At 36.8% G+C, this 20,865-nt stretch overlaps 1 protein-coding gene across 1 annotated transcript in view; it reads left to right on the top strand.

The window, feature by feature from the left end:
* The window catches only part of ssh2b (slingshot protein phosphatase 2b), a 34,727-nt gene extending 20,765 nt beyond the window's left edge, over positions 1-13,962 (top strand). The window contains exons 3-15 of the mRNA XM_042711507.1: positions 2,962-3,077; positions 3,170-3,234; positions 3,479-3,600; positions 3,685-3,750; positions 3,840-3,905; positions 4,633-4,827; positions 5,097-5,190; positions 5,306-5,434; positions 5,521-5,567; positions 5,677-5,823; positions 8,069-8,269; positions 10,195-11,071; positions 12,569-13,962. Coding sequence (XP_042567441.1) covers positions 2,962-3,077; positions 3,170-3,234; positions 3,479-3,600; positions 3,685-3,750; positions 3,840-3,905; positions 4,633-4,827; positions 5,097-5,190; positions 5,306-5,434; positions 5,521-5,567; positions 5,677-5,823; positions 8,069-8,269; positions 10,195-11,071; positions 12,569-13,879 — 3,436 coding nt within the window. The 3' untranslated portion in view covers positions 13,880-13,962. The remainder of the gene's footprint in view (positions 1-2,961; positions 3,078-3,169; positions 3,235-3,478; positions 3,601-3,684; positions 3,751-3,839; positions 3,906-4,632; positions 4,828-5,096; positions 5,191-5,305; positions 5,435-5,520; positions 5,568-5,676; positions 5,824-8,068; positions 8,270-10,194; positions 11,072-12,568) is intronic.
* The last annotated feature ends 6,903 nt before the right edge of the window (positions 13,963-20,865 follow it).

Below are 20,865 nucleotides of genomic sequence, written 5' to 3'. Positions count from 1 at the left end.
ATTGATGGAGTGTTCGGTTCACCATTACACGTTCGTCATCTTGTCTTTCTTTCTTTCCCCTCCCTTTTCCTGCTGTAACACGCAAACCACTGCTTAAATGAAACCATGTGTGTTAGTATTTCGTCGTACAGTGTGAGGAGACAGACGACCGTAGATTGAAGTGTGGTTGGACAGTTCTTGAGCCCTGTCAAACTGCCACTTTATTTGTATGCTGTTCTGAGTTAGTTACTGTGGTGGGCCTTCATGGAATAGTTTGCACATTTCAAAAATTGTTTTCCAGGGTAGAAGGATTTTGGGGACTTAACTGGGAACTTCCTCATTGAAACCATTCAGATTGCTCACTCACTCTCTGAACCACAGGTTATGATGTCCCACCCCAAATAAGCTAAGAACAGTTACTGTGTATATTTCCTTTTTGAAGCCAATATATTTCATCATTAATTTGCCGTCCTGCTCTTACAAACCTGTATACCTTTCTTTCTGTCCAGCTCCAAAATGACACAAAAATCTATATTTTTGTGTTTTCTTTGTTTTGTATTCTAGTTTTCTGAAGCCATTCAGTTTTGTTTTGTGATGAACAATCAGAAATTTAAAGACCTCATCATTTTTAAATCAAAATGTCACAAAACTTGATCTTCTGTTGAAACAACAGCTCACATTTATATCTGCCTCCATCCAATCAACAACACCAATGGATGTTGGATGGAAGCAAGACCCCATCCAATATTTTTTTCTTTTTGATAATCAGTTTTACTTGTCACAATACAGAAGAAAAGGTATAAATAAATCATAAACACAAACTATCCCGTTAAACTACTGACTGGTTCATATGATAACACGTTGTTAAAATACATATTACAGTACAGTTTGGGTTTTGTTCTAATAAATAGTAATTGATGTGTGTGTGTATATATATATATATATATATATATATATATATATATATATATATATATATATATATATATATATATATATATATATATATATATATATATTATATTATATATATATAATATTTTTTTTTTTAAATAATTTGTTTAATTAATATGTGAGTGTATACACGTGTACATATATAAAATATATTTTTAACACAAAAAAATTGTGTATTGATATATTGTTAATATTTAGAAAGCTCTTGAGCCAAATATGCTGCAAAAACAAAATCTTATAAGAAACAATCGTTTATAGTAGTTATAAAAATAACGTAACAGGTTCATGATTAACAAAAGATCATTAAAGAGATACGACAGACTTTAGACACAGTCACATGTACATACTCCCATAATACTTCATTCTCACGCTTTTAAGTCGACTTACAATAACACCATCATAAAAAGACATATGGTTGTCGATTCAAAACAAAAGGCACACATGCGCTAAATAAATCCGTGCCTCTCTCACTTCTCTGTTCTCTCTGCTATTTACACTCGCTCTTGTTTTACAGTCTGCATAGTCTGAATGTCATTGATTGGAGGGAGATATGTTGCATGGGATTATTCAAAGAACAGAAACTCGCACACATAGATCCCCCAGCTGTTGCAGTGATGGGGAACAGAGTGTTCTTGTTTGCGTCCTGCACAGAGAGTTCGGTGTGTGAGATAATGCCCTCAAAAAGGAGTCCTCCCATATTCCCTTACTGAACTCAGTGTCTCATGTTCCACTCGGGATGTAAAACCCATCAGAATTCACATAATGTTTTTTTGTTTCTTTCACATAATAGACACAGTTAAGATGGATGTCTTCCTCTCATGGCTTGTTTAAGAATAAACTAATTTCTAAATGCATTCAACTACTTTTTAAAATTTCACAAAATAACCTCTGAGATTGAAGTTTAAGCATTTGTTTTTCTGTATTGTAGTTTTTCAGGTTCTGTCTCTTAATTTTATGTTTAATGTTCCTCATATTTTTAAGAAACGTTTTTTATTATTATTATAAATGTTGAAAACATTTGTGCTGCTTAAAGGGATACTCCACCCCAAAATGAAAATTTTGTCATTGATCACTTACCCCCATGTCGTTCTAAACCCGTAAAAGCTTCGTTCGTCTTCGGAACACAATTTAAGATATTTTGGATGAAAACCGGGAGGCCTGTGACTGTTCCATAGACTGCCAAGTAAATAACACTGTCAAGGTCCATAAAAGGTATGAAAGTCGTCATCAGAATACTTCATCTGCTATCAGACGTGCAATCTGGGTTATATGAAGCGATGGGAACACTTTTTGTAAACGAAGAAAACTAAAATAACGACTTTATTCAACAATTCCTTTGTCAAAAGTCTCCTCTGTGTCTCTCCATAGCAGCCGTGCCACAAGGATGTTTCTACGTGTATTTAGCTTTAATTTGAAAGAAAACAGCGCATCCTTGTGGCGTGGATGATACAGAAGAGCATACGCAGCATATGGTGATAAGGAGAGACACAGAGGAGACTGTTGACAAAGGAATTGTTGTCGTTATTTTTGTTTTCTTCGCTTACAAAAAGTGTTCCTGTCACTTCATGTAACCCAGATTGCACGTCTGATGGCAGATGGAGTATTCTGATGATGAATTTCATACCTTTTATGGACCTTGATAGTGTAATTTACTTGGCAGTCTATGGGACGGTCACAGGCCTCCCGGTTTTCATCCAAAATATCTTTAATTGTGTTCCGAAGATGAACGAAGCTTTTACGGGTTTGGAACGACATGGGGGTAAGTTATTAATGACAAAATATTCATTTTAGGATGGAGTATCCCTTTAATATTTTTGTTTAAACTGCACTTTTTTCAGTATTCTTTGATAAATAGAAATATAAATAGAACATTTATTTTCAATATAAAATCTTTTGTGACGTTATGGATGTCTTTACTGTCAAAAAAAAAAAAAAAAAAAACATACTGACCCCAGACTTTGGAACGGATATGTATATGTATTCAGATATACACTATATTTAAATTTCTCTCTCTTTTTCTGTCCTCAGCATCAGTGAAAGCTTCCTAACAGTAAAAGGTGCTGCTCTTTTCCTTCCACGTGGGAATGGCTCCTCTTCCTCCTCCTGCTCCTCCAGAATCACAGCGCAACGCAGCAAACATGCAGGTAAGGGCATCCGTTAGACAACATGTACAAAATGGGCAATAAAAAGAATGTGAATATTAGTAGTTAATAAATGATTTGAACTTTTGGAGCAGGAGACCTTCAGCAGCACCTGCAGACAATGTTCACATTACTGCGGCCAGAGGACAACATCCGTCTGGTGAGCACCACACACACACACACACACACACACACACACAGTAACTAGCTCAACCTAGTGAGCTGCTCATGGAGGGCACATTTTTGGCCACAGTTTGGCCAAAATCAGCCTACACTACATTGAATCCTTCACATACAAGAAGAATCCAAAATGGGGAAAATGTAAATCATAGCATAAAAATTCAAAAGGCTTATCTAAAATACTGATGCTATGTTTTTTCTAAATTAATTCTCTCTTCCTATAGGCTGTGCGGTTGGAGAGCGTTTTCCCGCAGTGCACCCGTTACATGGTGGTGGTCTCCACTAATGGCAGACAGGACACAGAAGAGAGTGTGTTGCTGGGCATGGACTTCAGCCCTTCCGACAGGTTTGTGTGTGCTTCTACCTTTACTTTTAATTTAAACCAATCAAATATAGTAACAATAACTATTACATTTTATGTTCGTTGCAGTTCCTGTTCGATAGGCATGGTGCTTCCTTTGTGGAGTGACACACGTATCCACCTGGATGGTGACGGGTATGTGTGACAAATCTGTTAAAAACCGACACATCTGATTCTCCTGCAGGTAGTTCAGAGAGTGTTTCACTGTTCTATTTTCTTCACAGGGGTTTTAGTGTGTCTACAGATAACAAGATACACATATTCAAGCCTGTATCAGTGCAAGCCATGTGGTGGGTGCCTTTCTTTTTTTCCTGAGATTGATAATATTATAGACTTTTTCAGTGCTGTATATGTGGTGGGTGTGTTTTGTTTTTTTTTGATTTTTTTTTGATATAAATAATTATATATATATATTTATATATAAAGAAATTAAAGTTTTCAGTTTATTAAATTGAAAATAAAGAGTTTTTTTATGTTTCTGTCGGACATTATCAGTTATTTAAATTTTGGTGCGTGAATATTTTCAACACTTTTACTAAAATGTATTATTATTATGTTTAATCAGATACTGTTACATATTTTTTTTTAAATAATCATAGTCAAAAGTTATTTGCCCTCTATTTTTTGAAAAATGTAATTGTTCCACTAACTTATTTTTTATTATTTATGTTTTGTTACATATATGATTTATTTTTATTATCATAAAAACAAACTGAATGCATTCATGGTCAAAAAAAATAGATTAATTATTTTATAATAAATTACATATTTTTTTTAAAAAAATAATACAATTATCAATATGAGAGCTTATAATCATTGAATTATTAAATAAGTTATTGTTAAATCTAGTTTCATGTCATCTTATCACCCCTTGGCTGTTAATTTGTTGCCTAAGGTTTTGATCTAATATTTATACTGGGGTACTAAAGGCTGATATTGTGCCTAGTAAACAATTTTAGGATCAGTCCAACCCTGATATGGTGGCATGTTTTGATATGGAGCACCTTTTTCTCTTAGGTCTGCCCTGCAGTCTCTTCATAAGGCCTGTGAAGTGGCCCGCTGTCATAGCTACTTTCCAGGTAGCCTCTTCCTGACCTGGGTTAGTTACTACCAGAGCCGGGTGTCTTCAGATCAGGCCTTCATCAATGAGTGGAACGCTATGCAGGACGTTGTGTCCCACCGAGCAGACTCACCTGTGCTCTTCTCTGAAGTGTGAGTGATAATTTGTGAATGGTCCTGCAATTTGAGGAAACTGATGCTAATTTTGATGTATCATGGAACTTTATATTTAGAACAAGACTCTATCTCTAAATATTCCTAATAGACAATCTAATATATATATATATTTTGCTTGCAAAGTTGTACCAGTGGATGTGTTAGATTTGCACAAATCATTGATATTTTTTTTTTTCAAGTGGTGAAATGTTAACAGAAATATGAGTGGGTTTTTTTGTTTGTTTGTTTTTGCTTTGTGTCTCCAGGCCAACTGAGAGAGAAAGAACAGAGAGACTTATCAAAACTCGTTTGAGAGAGATCATGATGCAGAAGGACCTTGAGAACGTCACCTCTAAAGATGTATGATGCAAATACACATCCTAAAAATCACTTCCTGAATGATTTATTTATTCAGTAGAATCTTCTCACGTGTACTTAGCTCACAAGTTGTACCTGCACACACACTTCTGTTTAGATCCGCACAGAGCTGGAGATGCAGATGGTGTGTAATCTACGGGAATTTAAGGAGTACATTGATAATGAGATGATCGTCATCTTGGGGCAGATGGACAGGCCCACAGAGATTTTTGAGCATGTTTACCTGGTGAGAGTTATGTCACAAATACATTTTAAATATACATTTCAGTTACGTTGTACCGTAAGTCATTTTTGAATTGCACATAATTATAGGGTTCTGAATGGAATGCATCTAATCTGGAAGAGCTACAAAACACCGGGTGAGTTTTAGCCATAAGCCTGTGATATCCTTTATTATTCTCTTTGAAATATCTTCCTGGCGTAAATAATTACACAGATTTTCGGTTATATCTTTGTGTTTACTATCAGGGTGCAATACATCCTTAATGTGACGAGGGAGATCGATAACTTCTTCCCAAGCCTATTTGAGTACCACAATATCCGGGTTTACGATGAAGAGGCCACAGACTTGCTGGCTTACTGGAATGACACTTATAAATTCATCTCTAGAGCCAAGTGAGTATGAATAACCTCCGAATGCTTTGGAGTAAAACACTCTGGTCTTCTAGCTGTAATTGTTGTACAAAAATGTTTATTAACAAAGAACTTGTGCTCTTTCTCAAGACTTATGCTACATTTGTTATGTCAGAATTACATTTGCGAGATTCTGCTCTGAATCATTTTGGTTTCGCTCATAACTGCAAATTGATCTATCTATGGTCGTGTTGCTAAAGTTAAGAAAACACTTTATCAGTACATCATTATATGTATGTATTAAAATTTTGTTCAATACCAATGAGACAATAAAATATAACTAATAGCTAATATAATTATAATAGTTTTTGTTATATTAAATATTAGTGCAATTTTAAAATTCAAAACATAAAAACAAAAATGTTTAAATGTTAAAGTGATTTTGGGCTTCACAATAGTGTACAGTATTAAAAATGGAAATTTATTTTGAGATATTGTTAAATGTTATTTAGTTATGTTTTTAAGTCTGCGCCAATAGCCTTGGAGGCCAGAGTCGACCGATATGGGTTTTTTGGGCACCGATACCGATATTAGGGAGTGAAAAAAACTACTGATACCAATATATCGGCCTATATTTTTTATGTGTAGGCTATATTATAGTACAGTATAGTCAAAAGTTTGGACATATTTCCCATTCGTGTGTGCAAACTTTTGACTGGTACCATATATATAGAATACAGTATATAGCCTACATAAACAATATATATAGATAAACACATTTTTTGCAATGATAACTCAAATGTGGTGATCAAACACTTATAATGATATGACTAAAATAGGCCTATGTAGTGGAGGCAGGGTATTTAACAATTTAACAATAAACGTTATTATTCAAAATGAGTCTGACATCAGTGCACTTAACAGTAAAACTTCACTTCACTTATTATAAATAACTTAACACAAATAGAACAAAATATATATAACTTGAATTTAGAAAGTCAAACAGGCTACAGCCAAACCAACACGGGCAGGTTTATGCAGTAAGCACAGCTTTTCCAAATGTAAACATCTAAAATGAATAAATAATAATCAGTAAAATATTCGGTGTGACATCAGTGGTTCAACCTTAATTTTTTGAAGCTACAAGAATATTTTTTGTGCGCATCGCACTGCTGCTTACATCAGTAACTACTGATGTCACATGGACTATTTTACTGATGTCCTTACTACGTTTCTGGACCTTGATCTTGGTAGTATCCTTGCTGTCTATGGGAGGGTCAAAGAGCTCTCGGAATGCATCAAAAATATCTTAATTTGTGTTCCTGAAAGGTCTTCCAGGTTTTGAATGACTTGAGGGTGAGTAATTAATGACAGAATTTTCATTTTTGGGTGAATTATCCCTTTAAGGTCATGGAGTGGCCTAGCCAGTCTCCAGACCTCAATCCTATAGAAAATCTGTGGAGGGAGCTGAAACTTTGAGTTGCCAAACAACAGCCAAGAAACCTTAAGGATTTAAAGAGGATCTGTAAAGAGGAGTGGACCAGAATCCCTCCTGAGATGTGTGCAAACCTGGTGACCAACTGCAAGAAATGTCTTGCCAACAAGGGTTTCTGCACCAAGTACTAAGTCATGCTTTACCTCTGTCTCTATACGTTAAAATAAACCTACCATAACAATTACAGACCCTTCATTAATTGTTAGTGGGCAAACTTAAAAAATTCAGCAGGGGATCAAATAAATATTTTCCCCACTGTATCTAACTAGCTTTTACTGTTGAGGCTGCTGCCATTTTTCTGCTAGGGTTCTTTTAACATAACGTCACAACAGTGAAGTGAAACAAAAATCTGATTTTTCATTTAAGGAATTTTACATTAGGAAACCAATGAACAGTACAATTGTTAAAAATCCAAATGATTAAGAACTTCAAGTAACATCCATTACAAAACATTAAGGAATAATCATAAAGATACACTAATATGAATTCTGAAGAACTCAGATTTTTCATCAGTTAAAATTACAGGTTCAACAAAGGCATGAAAGGTTTTCAGTAAGAAAGTTGAAATGACTGTAATTCTGATGCAATGTGAACACTAGTATTAGTATAAAAGAACCAATGATTCAGGTTTAAAGTGTCTTTTTGTTTTTCTCTGCTCCTTGGTTTCAGATAAAGTCTTAATTCAAATTCATTGTTAACCTGTGTTTTAGTTTTGCTTCATCAAAAAACGTCATATTGACAGTACTAGCACTACAGATTTCTTTTAACACAAGACTAATATAATACCTACAGGAAAGCAGGGGCAAAGTGTCTGGTGCATTGTAAGATGGGCGTTAGTCGTTCGGCCTCCACTGTGATCGCATACGCCATGAAGGAGTACGGCTGGGACCTGAAGCAGGCCTTTGAGTATGTTAAAGAGCGGCGAGCTGTCACTAAACCCAACCCATCATTCATGAGACAGCTGGAAGAGTATCAGGGAATCCTGTTTGATGGGTAGGTGTGTGTTTTGTTTGTGTGTGTGTAGTGTTGTTAGTAGGAGGTGTTTTTTTTGTGTAATATATTTTTTAAACCTGCAGGTATGCCACTCACTCTAATGACTGCAGACACGTTCACTTCCATTTTAATGACATGTTTCTTTACACAGTTGATTACAGGGCTCTGATTGTATTCATTGAGAAGTTACAGTGGCTGTTCGACCACATTCCACTTAGCAACTTGTGCATCTTTGATTGTGTGCTTGCGTCTCAGAGGTTGTAGGTTTGTGCATATGGGCTCTGGTGTGGGTGGGTATGCATGTGCAACAATGCACTTGCACTTCCTGTAAAATCACTGAATGGGATTATTCACTTTTTTTTAGGTCGGACAAAACCACTCAAGCTGTGAAATATTTTTAAAAGATACATGTTGTGACATTTTTCTTTGACGTCTGTTTGACAGCCAAGCTTTCATAATTTAGTTTTACACCCTTTTCCATCGTCTTTCTGACCCATTATAAGCAGTTAAAAATTTTATTTGTGACACACAGTGGTGGCGAGTCTTGTTGCTAAATACTTAATTGTTTTTGAATGTTAGGCAATTAAACTATCATATTAGAGTGACGATTGTTAAAATCATAACTAAGACTAGTAAAAGAGCTGAAAAGTTTTGCAGCTTTGTTTGCATAAATGGTTTGCATTTTAAAAATAAAAGATACACTACCATTCAAAGTTGGGGTTTTAAAATTTTGTTTAATTTTATTATTATTATTATTATTATTATTATTTTTTTATTTTTTTTATTTTAAGGGTATATTATTTTGTTTATTTTTTTTTGTTTTTATTTTTTTTTTTTTTTTTTTTTTTATATTTTTATATTAAATTGATTAAATGTGTCAGTTTAAACATACAAAAAATAAATTACAATTTAAAATCTTTAAAACAGTATTTTGGTATTTGCAATTTAAAATAAAATAATATGTCTTCATGATATGGACAATTTAACTTGATTTTTTTTTAACCAGTGAATTTCAGTAGTCATTTACACCACAGTTTACATTTCTCTGTCATTTAACAGACTTACGCCACAAGCTGGCATGTATATACTGCAAAAAATGTGTTGTTACAGTCAATATTCACTCAGCCACAGTTGACATTTCTCTGTCATTTAAGGACAAATGTAAGATGAATAAAGCTGTACTCACCTGAGTTGTTGATAGTAATTCATTAGTAGTTGACATTGTCAAAAACAGCATTTTTACCACAAGCCGAAAAATATATATACTGTAAATAAAGTGTTACTTTGGGTCAGTATTTCTTAGCACACAAGAGTTAATAGGGTGATGAAATTAACAATTTGCTGTGAGTTACTCTCAAATAATTTATCAGCAACCTGCAATACTGTAAAATAATTCATTTAGCTACTTTGCTTCGAAAACAGCATTTTTTTCCACCAAAATATTAACATGCTTATCTTGAAAAAAAAATACTGAATCACAAAGCTATTGCAACACACAATCACTTTATCTACATGCTTTAATAATTAAATACCAGTTTTTCGTAATATCAAATATTTTATCAGCAACCCAAGGTCCTTATTGTAACCTCTAATTCAGTTGTCTTCAACTCAATTCCTGGAGGGCCACAGGCTCTGCAAGTTTAGCTCCACACCAGCTCCAGAATCACGTCACCTGCTTGGAAGTTTCTAGTTATCCTGACTTTCAACCTTGATTTAAAATCAGGTGCCTTTGATTAGGGTTGGAGCTAAATTGTGCAGAGCTGTGGCCATCCAGGAATTGAGTTTGAGAACCACATGTTCTACTTTAATTACTTTCAATAATTAAAATCAAATTTTCTTAATATAGTTTTATGGGCTACCTGGATGTTTTGTTTATTTTACATTTCAGTTTTTAGAGACATAATAGGAAACTTGTGGAGTTTAAGTTGTGGTGTTGATATTTGGGTGGTGATTGAGCCGCTCTGTAAGGCCACTGCTGCACAGTCTCTTGGACGCTCCAATTCCCGCAACCAGACCTTTGGCCAGACGTCACCCTCAATACAGGAGCTACTGCAGACTCTCACACCCAACTCGGCCAGTGCTGCTGAGGCTAAGGGGCGGATAGAGCCTGATACGACATCCTGGCCAGATATCCACATTTACAATGGCCTGGGCAACCCAGATGACATCCTCCATGAACCCACAGAGACGTCTTCCCTCCCCAGACCCAGGGCTGCCACTGTGGTCCCAGAGGCCAGATCCGATGTTATCTCAGTGACTATTGCAGAGACTTTCCCGTTGGGTCATCCTCACCCACCCACTGTTGTACATAATCCACCATCGTCCCCTAGGCTTCTCTCAGATGCAAAGGCCAAGCAAGGTCTGTCTGAGCAGCTTGAGGTGTCCATTCTTGTGCCTTTGGAGAAGTCAAGTCCAAAGGTGCTCTCATCTGTGAGCGTTAGGAGTAGGACTCCTGAGCCATGCACACAGACCCCGGATTCTTCAGGGCTGCAGGATATCAACCAGCAAGTGCCTAACATGGACACGGACTGTGTGGGGCTAAGTTACATCAGTGATGAAGACCACCACCCCAGTGCCACATTACACAGAGCAGGGCTCTCTACCACCCCTCCCTTGACTCTAAGCACAGACCGCATTGACTTCTTCAGTGCCAGAGAGAAGTTCCAGGGCCTTTCTCAAGAGGGTCAGATCCGTGGGACTTCTGAGCAGGCAGTGCAGCAGACACCACGGGACAAAAGCCCAAGTATAGAAACCAAACAGCTACTTCCTGACAACCCTATCAAAGAGGAGGAACAGAAAAAGGCAAGAGGGTATTAAAAAATTGTGGGAACGTGCAGTCTTGGTGTAGTTTTGGAAACTTCCCTAATAGGGATTGATAATTTCATCATTTATTCACTCTCATGTCATTCCAAATCTGTATGACTTTCTTCTGTGGAACAATAAAGACATTAAAATAATGCAGGTTTGGAACCACATGAGGGTGAGTAAATGATGACAGAATTTTTGGTGAAATGTCCATTTAACCCTACAACGCTTCAACAATGTCTTAAAGATATAGTTTACCCAAAACATATTTGGGTAAACTATCCCTTTAAAAAAATAATTTTTGAAATGCATAAATAAATAGTTTATTTACTTTTATGTTAATTCTCAATTAAATAAATTAAACCTCTATGAATGAAATGCTTTTTAGACAGCTGGACAAAGCTTTGAATGCATCTGTCTTGTTTTAATTTTTTTATTATTGTGGAGAGGGGGTAATGATTTTTGTGAGTGTGTGTGAAACTTTATTAAAATCAGGTTCAGTTCCCATACTGTGTTTCACCATAATCATGTTTGAATGAAGTCATGTCCCACACTGCCACCCACTGTTGATGAGAAATGTTGCATGGGCTCATTCATCTGTCATGGTGCTGATAATTCTGCTCCAGTTGCATTCAGTTTTCATGCACAATTAGAGTAAAAGGTGAAGTGTGTAATTTTTTGATGGTAAAATGCTTATTCCTGCTTCAGTTTAATGTTCCTGTTTAAACTAAAAGTACAGCAATCATATATTGACTTGCTAAAAAGTTTAACAATAGCTATTTTTTCATGCAAGTTACAAATTTAATCTATATGGGAAAAAAAAATTGAAACATTGCAAAAACAGTTTACAAATAAAACAGCATTTTCATCCAATGTGCTCAAGAGAACAAATTTGTCACTTCTCTGAAAATTAGTGCAAAATATCAATGCCAATGGAAGTTGGCATCACTGGAAATGCCACTGTGGCTCTTTATTAAATGTAATTTATGTAATGAATAACAATATTCAAATAAATGAATACATTTAAAATTATATAAATGACTTGCAGGTTAGAACGCTCTGATGAATTTCCTGCTTGCTAGCTCTAGTCAGCAGATGTCTTGTGTTCATTTCTGGTAGGGTAGTTATTTGACATGCTTTGGCTCCTGCATTTCAAAATAACCAGATAAACATGTTTTCTTTTATTCTCTGAATGAACTATTCAGTCACACGACTCATTGACGCAGAGTCACATGGCTTTTTTTTATACGCATCTAGGAATTTATTCCACCACCCAGAGTAACATAGAAATTACACAGTAACTTATTGGCAACTTTCAAATACCCTCACATCAAGGCTTAGCTTAGCACAGTCAAGCACCACTCACAGTTTTGCAATTTTACTTTGTGCCACAATAGGCATACAAATTGTACACTTCACCTTTTAATCACAAAATAATTGAAGGTAAATATTAAATACAAATAACCACCCTATGTCCCTGTTTTTCTGCTACAGGAGAGCTGCAGTGTCTCAGTCCATAACACAGTTTCAGAAAAGGAGACCATACGGCACAGTGTAACCCCTCCCCCTCCTCCTACCAGCCAACATATTTCCAGTGGCAGCAGTGAAGAAGAGGAGTTCACACAAGCCACATCAGCGGAAGCTGAAAAGGAGAAGCTGGAGCATGGGAAAGACCAGCAAAGCAACTGGCCAAAGGGCACCGTGCGCCAAGCCACCAGGGAGCTTGAGCAGAAGATCAAGCAGAAGGTCTCGTCAGTGACACTGGCATCCTTGTCCCCCGTGTGTCCCTTGCGATGCTCCCCCATCAACACCAGCAGCAGAGAGAAAACTGAGGAGACCTCATATCACACACACCTCACACCTGATCCAAGCACTGTGTCAACACGCCATCACCAGCCTCAGAACAACACGGACAAGGTGGAGAAAGACGAGAGTTTTTCGGCTGATGAGGACAGAACTGGAAGAGAGTGCGAGAGACGACTCAGGGAGGGAGAGCGCATGAACACTGGCCTCACGCACTCAAGACGAAGCCATTCCATTTCATCTAGCTCGTCTCTGGCCATGGTTCTACAGCTGGAGGGAATCACTGAGCAGGAGAGTTACACAGACTCTGATTGTCCACCGGGACGCTGTCCAAAAGACATGAGGGAAACCTGGGAGACCCTGAAAGAACTCGGGGCGTTCCTCTGGCAGGTGAGTGGCTGCTCGGACAGGTGGCTCAACCAACCGTGGTCCAGAAGGGAGCAAAGAAAGGGCTGGGCTGCGCGAGAGAGGACCAAAGAGGTGGAGGCTAGGATCCGGCAGGCTGGCCTGACCCCACCCTCAATGATGAAGCGCTCAGCCTCGTTGGCCAAACTTGGGTCTTTTGAGCTCTCGCCTGTTGACCTGAGTGAGCTTGACTTAAGTCCTGCCTTACTCTCTGCTCCCACCAATAAGCCACGTTCCCACTTGTGTAGTGATGATACCTCAAAAAAGAAATGCATTTTGCCCCATTGCACTCCTGCTCTCCCTTCCTCTTCTGCCTCTCTTGTTTCTTCCTCTGGATCTCATATGCTCGGACACGCAAAGAATGATGATGAGACTGAAGAGGCAGAATATAGTGACTGTAATGTCGTGCCCATGCCACTGCCACTCTCCCCACGCTCCAGTCAGTGTTGGAGGCAGGATAATGCACAGGAGGAGGCAGGTTACGCCCCGTTACCCGCTTCTGCCTTGATACCTGTGGCAACGCGCCAACAATATGGGAGGACACATCCCCTGCAGAGGCTGAAGAAACGGACCATTGACCCTTACCACACTATGTGATTTTTATTCTGTATGTGTGAGTGTGCGTGTGTTTGTGTTTGTGCCTGCCTTTGTGAGTTTGTGATTAAAGAGATAGTTCACCCAAAAATATCCAGACCTGTATGACTTTTTCTTCTATGGAACACAAAAGAAGATATTTAGAAAAAATGTCTCTCTTTTTTTTCTTCATTTACTCACCCTCTTGGTTATCCAGACCTGTATGACGACTTCTGTTGTGGAACACAGAAGAAGATATTTTGAAAAATGCCCCCCCCCCCCATTTTGGTTTTGTTTTTCCACAGAATAAACAAATTTGTACAGATTTGAGTTGACATGAGGGTGGGTTAATGATGACAGAATTATTTTTTGGTGAAACTATCTGTTTAACTTGCCACGCATACCTCATACCTTATCCAACTGGAAATCAATGTGGATATTTTACAGCACAATGTGATTTGAATGTTTTTGGTGGGGTTGAAGGCCCATAGAATAGGAATCATGTTATCCTAACCCATCATTTGAGTAGAAAACAATTGCTGCTCTTAAAGAACAATGAAATGTTATGACTGATATACTTTTTGCACAGTGTTTATCGGGTCATTCTTTGCATACTGTGGTAATACATTACCATTTCATCCTTTTCGTTTTCAGTCTATTAATGAAAACCACAATGTTCTCTGCTGAATTGGATTCTGGAGGTGTGTGTGTGTGTGTGTGTGTGTGTGAGGGAGAGAGGGGGAGAGTGTGTGTGTGCGTGTGTTAAGGGTTGTAGGAGAGCCATAGAGGAGTATGTTTAAATGCATTCAGAAATGAATAACATGTAATTGTGTTTGTAAAATTATTACAGATATGAGATTATTGTGTGTGTGCATGTTGGTTTAATGAGAATGGGATCAGTTCTGTGGTACTTGTAGAATGTAGATTTTATGGGCTTCAGTGTATGTATATTTTGTGGATGTGTATATGTATACTTAAACATGAGTGTTTGTACTTTCTGTCTGTTTTCAACTTCCTTCAGCATTTTCTGTTTTGTTAAAAACAAAAAAGAGACATGGGGGGATTTTAATGTCACTTTTTATTATTGTTTTAAGGTTTTTTTTTTTTTTAGAGTTGCTAGTAAGGATGTTGTACAGAGCAAAAAAGAAAGAAAACTGAAATATGTCTTTCTGTTTGTCTTAAGACTGGAAAAAAATCTTTCTATTGTGCTTAAACTGTGACAAATAAAGAAAATTTCAAATGGACAAAAGAAAGAAAACTGAAATATGTCTTTGTTTGTCGTAAGACTGGAAAAAAACTTTTTTGGGAAGTGTGTATAGTATATATATTATATATATATATATATATATATATATAAATATATAATATAATATATATATTTCAAAATATAAAACGATATTTTCATCTCTAAAATCTAAAATATTTAGTCAGGCAGAGATTGCTCTTGTTTGTCCACTCTCTATTGATCCAGTCTGTAGGAAATGGAACCCTGTATTACTCTGAAAGTATTGCTTGTTCTTACTGTTCATGACACAGATCTTGTTTAACTGATGCTTGCTAAACTTTAAGTTGAAATAAATTGAAGTGAAGTTTAAAAGTTGAACATCTCTGCACATCAGATCAGTCATAATAGACCAAATATAGTCAGGATTATGTAGTGATAGACATTTTAACTTAAACCTGACAAAATGGTTTTTACAAAAAAAAAAAAAAACTGTTTTTTACAGTGTACAGTATTGCATGAAAGCTACAACAAACTCTTCAGAAGGTATCAACAAATGGCAGGGGGCTACAGCAAAAGTATCGCCTGACTACCTGTAGGATTGATTGTATATACAATATATTTATACTTATGCTGTTTGCTCACGGCCACCTGACCTCGGTGTGTGCTCTCACTTCAATCTATAGCCCTGTCACCGGCCTGAGAAATAGCCCGACACCGACAGCCATTTCGAAAATAGACCAGACCACCTTGACACCCCTGCCCATACACTATGGCAAGCCAATTTTACATTTAACATTATGATTTAACATTAATTTTAATTTCTAGTTAGTAATCATATAGTTATAAGTATTTATTAAAGTATTACACGGTTCTCAGGAATAATTGATTCTGATTCCTAATCTTCCTGATGTATCCCAATTCCTTAGCATATCCAAAACCTCAGAACAACTTGATGATGTAACAGAAACTATGGACTCTCTCTTTTCTAGCATTTTTAATTCAGTTGCTCCATTACGCTTAAGGAAGATTAAGGAAAACAGTCTGACAACATGGTATAATGAGCACACTCACACCTAAAGAGAGCAGCTTGGAAAATGGAGTGCAGCTGGAAGTTTTTCGTATTGCTTGGCGGGAAAGTAACCTATCCTACAGAAAAGCATTAAAAACTGCTAGATCTGATTACTTTTCGTCTCTTTTAGAAGAAAACAAACATAGCCCCAGGTATTTATTCAATACAGTGGCTAAATTAAACGAAAAATAAAGCATCAACAAGTGTTGAGATTTCCCAACAGCATAGCAGTAATGACTTTATGAACTACTTTACTTCTAAGATCGATACTATTAGAGATAAAATTGTAACCATGCAGCCGTCAGCTACAGTATCGCATCAGACCCCATGAGGAACAGTTCCACTCATTCTCTACTATAGGAGAGGAAGAATTGTATAAACTTGTTAAATCATCTAAACCAACAACATGTATGTTAGACCCTATTCCATCTAAGCTCCTAAAAGAGGTGCTTCCAGAAGCCATAGATCCTCTTTTGACTATTATTAATTCCTCATTGTCATTAGGATATGTTCCCAAAACCTTCAAACTGGCTGTTATTAAGCCTCTCATCAAAAGACCACAACATGACCCCAAAGAACAAGTTAATTACAGACCAATCTCGAATCTCCCTTTTCTGTCCAAGATACTAGAAAAGGAAGTATACTCACAATTATATTCCTTCTTAGAAAAAAATGGTATTTGTGAGGATTTCCAGTCAGGATTTAGACCGTATCATAGTACTGAGACTGCTCTCCTTAGAGTTACAAATGACCTGCTCTTATCATCTGATCGTGGTTGCATCTCTCTATTAGTGCTATTGGATCATAGCGCTGCGTTTGACACTTTTGACCACAACATTCTTTTGCATAGACTAGAAAACTTTGTTGGTATTAATGGAAGTGCATTAGCATGGTTTAAATCGTACCTATATGTCCGCCATCAATTTGTAGCAGTGAATGAAGAGGTATCATATCGATCACAAGTGCAGTATGGAGTACCTCAAGACTCAGTACTAGGGCTGTTACTCTTCACACTTTACATGTTACCCTTGGGAGATATCATCAGGAAACATGGTGTTAGCTTTCACTGTTATGATGATGATAGTCAGCTCTAAATTTCTTTGCAGCCCGGCAAAACATACCAATTTTAAAAACTAACGAAATGCATAGTCGATATAAAAAACTGGATGACGAGTAATTTCTTACTACTAAATTCTGAAAAAACAGAGGTGTTAATTATAGGTAATGGAATGCATAGTTGTTGTAAAATAGTGGATTGTTCATGATTTGTTGGTTTTTATGTTAATTTTTCATCATCAGTTAGGAACCTAGGTGTTCTATTTGATAGCAATCTTTCCTTAGAAAGCCAAGTTTTCTAGCATTTGTAAAACTGCATTTTTCCATCTCAAAAATATATCTAAATTATGACCTACTTTATGCTCTGAATGTCAAATGCAGAAATGTTAATCCATGCATTTATGACCTCAAAGTTAGATTATTGTAATGCTTTATTGGGTGGTTGTTCTGCACGCTTAATAAACAAACCCCAGCTAGTCTAAAATGCAGCAGCTAGAGTTCTTACTAGATCCAGGAAGTATGACCACATTAGCGCGGTTCTGTCAACACTGCACTGGCTACCTGTTAAACATTGTATAGATTTTAAAATCTTGCTTATTACTTATAAATCCCTGAGTGGTTTAGCACCTCAGTATTTGAAGGAGCTCTTTTTGCATTACAGGCCTCCACATCCACTGCGTTCTCAAAACTCTGGCAATTTGATAATGCCTAGAATATCAAAGTCAACTGCGGACAGCAGATCCTTTTCCTATTTAGCGCCTAAACTCTGGAATAACCTACCTAACACTGTTCGGGAGGCAGACACACTCTTGCAGTTTAAATCTAGATTAAAGACCTATCTCTTTAACCTGGTTTACAAATAACACACTAATACGCTTCTTATATCCAAATCCGTTAAAGGATTTTAGGCTGCATTAATTAGGTAAACCGGAACCAGGAACACTTCCCATAACACCCTATGTACTTGCAACATCGTTAGAAAAATGGCATCTACGCTAATATTAGTCTGTTTCTCTCTTATTTTGAGGTCACCGTAGCCACCAGATCCAGTGTGTATCCAGATCAGATGGTCACTGCAGTCACCCGGATCCAGTACGTATCCAGCCCAGATGGTGGATCAGCACCTAGAAGAGATCTCTACAGCCCTGAAAGACAGCGGAGACCAGAACAACTAGATGAGCCCCAGATACAGATCAACTGTAAAGACCTTGTCTCAGACGACCACCGGGACAAGACCACAGGAAACAGATGATTCTTCTGCACAATCTGACTTTGCTGCAGCCTGGATTTGAACTGCTGGTTTCGTCGGGAAAGGGTGGTTCTTCTGCCCCCGACTGAGCCTGGTTTCTCTCAAGGTTTTTTTCTCCTTTCTGTCACCGATGGAGTTTTGGTTCCTTGCCGCTATCGCCTCTGGCTTGCTTAGTTGGGGACACTTCATTTACAGTGATATCATTGACTTGATTGCAAATTATTGCACAGATACTATTTAAACTGAACTGAGCTGAATGATGACATCACTGAATTCAATGATGAACTGCCTTTAACTGTCATTTTGCATTATTGACACACTTTTTTCCTAATTAATGTTGTTCAGTTGCTTTGACACAATCTGTTTTGTATAAAGCGCTATATAAATAAAGGTGACTTGACTTGACTTGACTTGATTGGCATCCCAAGATCTGATATTTTCTGTACAGAAAGCAGACCTCGGTGTGCAGAATCACACAGACCAAAACAAACATTCCAAAATGGAATGCACATTGCAAAGTAGAATAACTGGCTGTAACATTGTTTTTTGGAGAAACAAGTATATGAACTTAGCATGTTTCTGAATATCTGCAAACATATTGTGGTATTTTTATGCATTAGTACAGTCAAAAAAAGTTACATAAAACACTTTGATTGTATTGTAATGTTGCATTGTTTGTCTTGTACATTGTTAACTCAGTTACAACAAAAATAACCACTTCACTAACTACTCATTTACTGTTACTGATTAGTTACTGTAATATTCAAATAGTTGCTAGAGTTTATTGCACACAGTACTTATTAGATACTAGAAGCTAAGGAATAAGTACTAGTATATAATACATAGAAGTGACTAGTTGAATGATGCTAGCCACTATTAGAATAAGTGATAGAATGTAATCTTATAAGTATTGTACATTTAAAGGTAGATGCTAGTCACTATTGGACTACTTACTAGTATATATTTTAGATACTAATACTTATTCGTGAGGGTTATTTGTTAAAATGGCTTGCCATACATGTACACCATGTCACCCCCAGCCCCCCAAAACCGTCAACCAATTTCTCTCTCTTCTCCCTCGATGTTCAGGAACGACTAGTGAGGAGGAACTCACTTTACCAAGTTTGTGACCTGGAATAAACGAGACACTTCTAACAATAGAGCGCAGTGTGGGGAGGATTATTAAGTCTTTATTGAGGTGGGGGGAAGATTTGAAGTTTTATGTTATGTTTTCAAAACAGCGGTAAGTGATTAATTTGATTGACAGTTACGTAGTTCCTCATCATAGAATGCTGCATTGTGACGACACGCGCGTTGTATAGTTTTTGTAAAGTTCTGTTTTGTTATTGTTAAGAATAGGCTGTGACATCATCATAATGTATGGTGCAGCACGTTCTGCTCGTTCATTGAGTTGCCGTAGGAATATCTATAATTAAAGGCCAGATGTGCGCGGAGCGTGTTGAGAAGAATGTGGGGTTTATTGGTTAGAATTGGTATATTTTGTTTATGTTGGTTTTTTATTTTTTAATTATGTTGTTTTGTGAGGGTATGGAGGGGTAGAGTCTTGAGGGGACAGAGGTGACTATATTAGGAAAGTGAACGTGTCTGAAGACAGTGAGGGGGGCCTTCTCACATGGGACAAACTGTTGTGTGGTTTTAAGATACTGCAATCTGAATGGGGGTTAACAACTCTACCAATGTGGTGTAGTATCTGTGTCAATTGCATTGTTAGTTTAAAGTGAATAATAACTGTTTATTGTGATTTCACAAATTTGTGCAGTGGGGATCGATCCAGAATGTCTCTCAGGCTTTGAGATCGTCTGCTGTAAATTAGTTAAAATTCTACAACTTGTGCATGTTTAAATTAAAGGCAAGTACAAGTAATGATGTTTTTTGTTGTTTACGTGGATGGATTGTTGTTGTTAATTTGGTTGTTTTATTAAATGTAAATTTTTAAAACGTTTTTTTTTCTTACTACTTATTATGATTCTTAATTTACATACTTATTATTTACATTTTAATTAAAAACAGCCAAATTGCTGACTCAGATGATACCTGTTCTGATTAATATAAATTAAAAATGGCTATTTCTAGTCCTTAAATTTGTGATGTATCAGATGATATCAGTATTGTTAATTATGTTCGCTGTATCACTGCAGAGCACCAATAATGTCATTGTTTTTGTTGGATAGCAATGTTCTGTTATGTCAGAGTCTATGTAGGATTTGTCTTAAAATCACTGTATCACTGCAGAGCACCAATAATGTCACAAAGACCTTTCATTCTAGGGTGATTAACACGAAAGCAAATCATATTATAAGTTTACTTTTACTTTCTTAACTCAGCATTGTTTTTTTTTGTTCTGTAAATCCTTTATATTAACTTTATATTAACCTCAGGAAGGTGGTGCT

Source organism: Cyprinus carpio, chromosome A21, assembly GCF_018340385.1.
Source record: "Cyprinus carpio isolate SPL01 chromosome A21, ASM1834038v1, whole genome shotgun sequence".
Classification (NCBI taxonomy): Eukaryota; Metazoa; Chordata; class Actinopteri; order Cypriniformes; family Cyprinidae; genus Cyprinus; species Cyprinus carpio.
Note: the sequence above shows the minus strand (reverse complement) of the source record. Positions and strands in the feature narration are given on the sequence as shown.